Here is a 6663-nt window from a genome sequence, read left to right on the forward strand (position 1 = left end):
GCCGTCCCTGCTGTTCCATTTATAGGGACGGCTGGTGTCTGGATATCCGAGCACATCACTGTAGGGACGGCTCCATCACCAGCCGCCCCTACAAAAAAAATTCGAACCGTTGCTAAAAATCGTTTTTTATATAGTGCCTCCCACCTCCTCCTGAACCCGAGCTTCTGCGGGCGCGCGAGCGCGGCCAGATCAACAACCAAATAAAAGACCAAAGCTAGCGTGTCAGATTTACGCTCTTTGAAGCTTTCTAATTAATAACTTTGGTCACCTTCTTCTTGAGTATCTGTAGGACGACGTTGCCGGCGACGTCCATGAGGCAGACGTCGGCGGCGCGGCGGGCGCCGTAGTTGTCGACGCGGTAGACGATGCTCCCGGCGGAGTCGTACACGGTGAAGCCGCTGCCGTTGAGAACCAGCGACTTCATCCAGATGGTGAACACCTCCGGCGGCTGCTCGCTGATCCCGTGCACCCGCCGTGGCCGTGCCGCCGCTGGCTGATGATCAGGTGGAGGAGCGACGGGTCCGGGTCCGGCCGCGCCGAGGCCGAGCCCCTGCGACGACGCGGACGCGGAGTGCACCCTCACCATCGCCCTCCACAGCTTCAAGCTGCTGATTCACATTATGGCACTTCAAAATGTGATTGTCGTACAAGCTACCACGCAGCTGATTATGACGATCGAGCGCTTTTGCAAGTTGCAACTATACGTATGTATATATATATAAATGAGTTAAATGCACCGGTGGTCCATCAACTTATACTCTAGTTTCATTTAGGTCCATCAACTTTGAAAGTGGTTTTTTGGGTTCATCATCTTTGTTTGTGGCGCATTCCTAGCCCATACCTTATTTGTTTCAATTTTTTAATCCACGTGGCACCTCTGGGTCCAGATGGCACACGCACGCAGGTGCATGCACATGCACGCCGGGGCTCCTCGCTCACGACGAGGCAGTCCGCGCCGACCCTCTCCCTGACGGCGTCAATGGCGCTCTGGTCCGCCGCCTTGCCAGCCGCATCGGTCACGTAGAACACGTTCGAGGCCAGGTCGCCCTTCGTCGACACCTCCGCCTGCGCGACGAGCAGCCCGTTCTCGCGGAAGGTCCGCGTCACCTCGGACAGCAGCCCCGGCCGGTCCGGCGTGCACAGCTCCAGTCTCACGCCCTGGATGCAGCCAATGACATTAGTTTCTTGGAAATACTTTTTGACTACTAGTAAAAGAATGCGATTTTGATGCCAACATTAGCATCAAATCATCAACATCTTGTAATTGAACTCGATTTACCTTCTGTGATCTCCGTTCTATGGCGGCTTGGAGGCATTGGTTGAGCCTCTCCCTCTCGGCCTCGGACCGGATGGGGCTCCCGTCGGCGCGGCGGATGTAGAACTCCTGTCGAGCGCGGTCGCCCGCCGTGTCGACGGTGCCGTGGAACACGACGTAGTCCATGTCGTGGAGCGTGCACACGACGTCGAACAGCAGCTTGGGCCGGTCACGGCACAGCACGGTGACCACGGAGTACCCACGCTCGGCCCAGCTCTGCACGGACACGGCCGGGGACAATTCCGGGAACGAGGTCGCGCGGTCGAGGTCCGCGGCCATCAGCTGGTGGAGGCGGCGGTCGGCGTGCGTGACGCCCGCGGCAGGGACGGCGGCCACGGCGCCCGGGGCTTCCCCGTCGCCGCGGAGGAGGTGGCCGAGGCGGGCGAGGATGCGCACCACGCGGTCGTCGTCCGTGCCCGCAGCCAGCTCCTCCCCGCGGAGGAAGACGACGCACGCGAGGCGGTCGCGGTGCGTCCACGCGCGCGCGTCCACCACGCTGCACTGCATGTCGGCCAGCACGGCGAACACCTCGGAGATGAGCCCCGTGCGGTCGGCTCCCGTGAGCTCCAGCACCGTCAGCCCCTCGAGCGCCGCCGGCCGCGACGGCTCGTTCCACGTCCCCAGAGACTGCAGATCGAAGCAACGCGTCAGCGAAAGGCAGCTCATTTTCGGAACGCGTGGGCGAGGGCGGAGGACGGGATGGCGAAAGGCCGCTCTACCTGCTGGATGTAGGTGATGACGCTGTCGTCGGTGAGCTTGCGGCCGAGGCGGTCGGTGACGTGGAAGACGTCCATGAACCAGCGTCCGTCGGAGGAGATGTAGGCCTTGTTGATGGAGAGGTCGAGGTCGGCGAGCACCTGCACGGCCTCCAGCAGCAACCCTCTCTTCCTGACGCTGTACACCTGCAGCGCGGCACCACGGACCAGAGCCCCCAACCAAAGTCAGCCACCAAGAACCGGAGGACGATACGGGGAACGGATGGCGACGACGGCGGAGCGCGGCTCACCTGCACCAGCGTGGCCGTGGGGCAGACGACATTGTCGATGACCACCCGAGGCGTGTTCATCCGGATCACCAGCTTCTCGTACTCATCCAGCCACTCCATCGCCGCCGGCCGGTCTCTCTCGCGAGCTCCGCCTCGGCGTGTGCGTGCGTGCAGGCAGCGAGCCCTGGCCCGCACGCCGGATGTATATAAAGCGCGCGCGAGGCGACCCCTGACAGCAGGGACGAAGGGAACAAGGAGGGGGCCGAGGACGACGACGCTTCGGCGGGATCGCCCGCGGGCTTGGATGCTTCCCCGCGCTTTGGCGTGGCTCTGCGCGCCTGGACCACGACCACTGCATCCTACTTCCCGCAGGGCCACGCCGATCACGCAGGCGCCGCCGCCGTGGACCTGCGCGCCGCGGGCGTGCGCGTCTCGCCGTTCGTGCCGTGCCGCGTGGGCGCGCATGCCGGCTGCTGCTGCTGGCCGTTCGCCAAGACGCCGACGTGCCAGCGTGGGCTGCCGCTGCGCCGGCTGCTGCTGCTGCTTGCCGTTCGCCAAGACACCGACGTGCATGTGCATGCACCCGCGTGCGTGTGCCACCTGGACCCGGAGGTGCCATGCGGATTAAAAAATTAAAACGAATGGGGTATGGGCTAGGAATACGCCACAAACAAAGATGATGGACCAAAAAACCCACTTTCTGAGTTGATAGACCTAAGTGAAACTAGAGCACAAGTTGATGGACCACCAGTGCATTTAACTCTATATAAATATATAAACAAGAGAGGACTGTAGGAGAGCTTTGCAATTTGCACACACTTGGGCGCTTACGTACTAAATTGTTCGATTGGTTAAAATGCACTTGTAGGAGATGACATACACGTCGAGGAACTAATAAATAATGTGTTCTTTTTGGTAGACAGGGGATCGCTCTCGTCGGCTGTTAAATATGTCTGAAACTGAATTACCGCATTTGATTGGGGTTTCATCATGCTTATCAAGTTGGCTTAGAGTCAATGCTTTGTGCAGTTCTGCCTGCTCTTGCGCATTCTCATTGGCTGAGCAAGACGAAGAGAAAACGATCACTAATCCGGCTGGGAAGTGGGAAGTACTCCGGAGTAACTGAAACCGTGCACATACAACACGAGACATGCAACATCAATGACGACAAAAAAAATCAGGAAGAAGCACTTTGCATGCTTTTAGTTCCTAGTACAGCATATCATCACAACTCGACGATAGGTGAGTTTTATTCTGCAAATAAAGGTATTTTCATAACATTATTGTGATTTTCCTTTATATTACTTCCTCTGTTCCAATTTGTACATCGTTTTAGTTTGTCTAGATACCTAATTTTGATTATGTACAAAGACAAGAAAAGCCAAAATGACCTATAACTTAGGACAGAGGGTGGTAGCATTCAGGATAATGGTTAACAACAATAGTGATACCGAAGCGATGAGTGTTTTATGACTTATTATTATGGGAACGTTTGCTCGCAAGTGCGAATGGTCAAATCCGGACCTAAGATTTGCACTTGTATATAACGATTGTATTGTAGGGTTAGTTGCTAAAACGTAGGTGCTTGTCGTGCACGTACACAATCAACTGCAATATCGTCATCGTGGTAGGCATCACCTAATAATAAGACCAACCGGCAAGCACCAAACTAGGGGGGGGGGGGGGGGGGGGGGGGGGGGGCACGAAATAGCTTTTGTGTTTGCTAATTCAAAGGATGATAAATGTGACATAGCCTGGTGTGTGAATGAAATATATATTTTAATATATGTGTGAATGATTTATTTCCTAACGATTTCTTCTACTTGCTATTGTAATCCATATATATTGACCTATATGTATGTAAATAAATACGAAAAAAGGGAGAATTGTAGCTAACGTGAAATTGTGAGGGGGGCTAATAATTATGCTATGCTCATCAGTTCCTTACGTTGCTGCACACAGTTCAGAGATACTATATGCTTCTATGTGTATATATACTTTGTGCTCATCCCGTACTGTTTCAAAGTGGTTCAATATAAGTACACGGCTTTAATTTATACGGCAGATTAATATTCTGGTATCATCGTTTGGGCGCGGCAAAATATAAACTAGATCAACATGGAGCTCTGAGATGTTGACGAACCGAACACTATATATAATGTCAGTTGCCAAATTTGTTACTCTTATCCTAGCAGTATAGGACACATACCGCTGAAATTAAACTATTGGCCCTGAGAACTGAGATGTTCAAGCATGCCCGTACGTACGTGTTAAGAACTTAAGCGACAGTTGATTGTGTGCTCACGGCACATATCTCTCTTATTACTAAACTCCTACTTTTGATCAGATGGGGGCAAGAGAAAGGACAAAAAGATAATTGCAGATATGCTGATGATGAAACCTTTCAAGGACCCTTTTGCACTTTTGCGTGTTAATTACGCGCAAATTAAGTGAACTTAAGGGCATGCGATTAATTAGACGAAGTCTGAATCTATCTAGGAAACAGGAGGATAAGACAATATAATTGAAGCAAGCCGGCCGTACGGTGAGCTAACACAAAACAATGGAGGCACTACTGTCGACTAGAAATGTTTATCCATGTCGTCACCATGCGCACATATATACACACACAAACGTGGTACAATTCAAGAACCTAATCGTGAACTTTTCGTACCATTCCTTGTAACTTTCTCGTCACCAAATACATATATACTGCTAGTGCATGCCCTTTTCTTTTTACTTTTTGAGGAGCGAAGCTAGCTAGTGCCCTTTTCAACTAATTGTCGTCGAGGCCTAACTCCGTGTGTTTCTCAGCATGATGATATATATACACACACACATTCTCTCAGTGCTCTTCGTTCAATTATTATAAATCAAATTACTAATGGGAGAAGAATTTGATGGCTCCGGCATGTAGCGTGTTACCATCTGGCAACAGTATTTTAATTTGTCTATTCAAGGCTTCGAGCGCTTCGCTCGTCACTCGGATCATAAGACAGGCGGCTCCAGACAATGTATTTAAATTCAGCAGCGAGGACCATCTGAAATTGTGAGCGCGCGTTTTACACCCAATGCATATATTCGATGAGCAGCATCGTCTAGTGCTCAACCGGAGTATAGCCACGAGTTGTATGCGTCTGTTTTGATGGCCGGATAGGGGGTTAGGTTGGATATCCGGACGAGGAGATGCAAGTTGAGTGGAATCGTATTTCAGAAAAGAAAGTGTTTGGTGAAATTGCATGAGCGAATGAAAAAAAAAAAAACTGAGATATTGTTTGGTTGCCTGTATGCGTGATAAGCAACCTTTATGACCTTTGAGACTGGAGTGTGAACCCCACACTTATCAGGTTTGGCTGGCCAGTGAAGCTCAAATTGAGGAATCTTGCCAACATGCATCTATACATTGCAATATTTTATATGCTTATGTAGACATGCAACTACTAGACACGCTCCTCGGTCAGTTTTATATGGCTCCGCCTGTGCAAGATGAGCGGAGTAGACCAATCAAACACGCACTATATACATCGTTGAACAATATATTTCTTACATAATCACACGTACGTGAATGATCACATAGTATAATTCTGTTTCCTATTTTGTAGAATGCCATAAATTGTTTTATTTACCTCTTTTAAATACCAAGGTTGACTCATGCGGTTGGTTAATCAAGGATGACGACTCCTCTGTTTTTCGTATTCCCACATTAACAACCTAGATAGATTTTTGTTTGTTACAAGCTCTGTTTCTTTTAAAATTCCTTTTAATAATGATAACTACCTCGAAATTCAAAACTGGATTTTGTACCGTTGAACTTTTCATAGGGATACATGATACTGGATTTACTTATGAAAGGGAACAGATTCACGAAACGTATCACTTAGAATGATCTATTGTTATGATTCTATAGTTTTGGAATCGTGATTTTTTATTTCCTTTTTTAAAACAATATTTTTTTTAAATAATCAACTGTAAAAAGTATTTTTGAATCTAACATATTTGGTCACGTCACTCCATGTGACGCGACAAGATAACACTATCAAGCCACATGGACTAACATATATAATAAATTTGCCATGGTGGTGGTGCGTGCTGAGGAGGCTACCGATATCATGGTAGCCGGAATGACATGACAACTCAGTACTATTGTGCTGCACAAGTTGGCATGGGTCTATCACTGCTCTTCTCCAACGCCCGGACGTCCGACGCCAGCAGAGCGTCCAGATACAACTCCTGTCTTAGCCAATCGGACCGTGGCCCAGCTCCCAGTCCTAGACCGACCGCTTAATGGAAGGGGAGAGAGTGCGCTCGCGTCCGCACTGCCATCCCCCGGCTCGCCCCCTCCCCAGTCTGAGAAGGATGCAAG

The 6663-nt window shown here is 50.5% G+C and overlaps 1 protein-coding gene across 1 annotated transcript; it reads right to left on the reverse strand.

The window, feature by feature from the left end:
• Positions 1-247: 247 nt before the first annotated feature.
• Positions 248-2476, reverse strand: LOC136537163 (ACT domain-containing protein ACR8-like). Its single transcript, XM_066529220.1, has 5 exons — positions 2322-2476; positions 2035-2217; positions 1280-1942; positions 842-1158; positions 248-608 (listed from the first exon to the last, which is right to left on the reverse strand). The coding sequence occupies exons 1-5, from the start codon at positions 2418-2420 to the stop codon at positions 248-250; spliced, it is 1623 nt and encodes a 540-aa protein (XP_066385317.1). The 5' UTR covers positions 2421-2476.
• Positions 2477-6663: the final 4187 nt, after the last annotated feature.

The sequence above is a fragment of the Miscanthus floridulus genome, chromosome 2 (assembly GCF_019320115.1).
Source record: "Miscanthus floridulus cultivar M001 chromosome 2, ASM1932011v1, whole genome shotgun sequence".
NCBI classification, from domain to species: Eukaryota; Viridiplantae; Streptophyta; class Magnoliopsida; order Poales; family Poaceae; genus Miscanthus; species Miscanthus floridulus.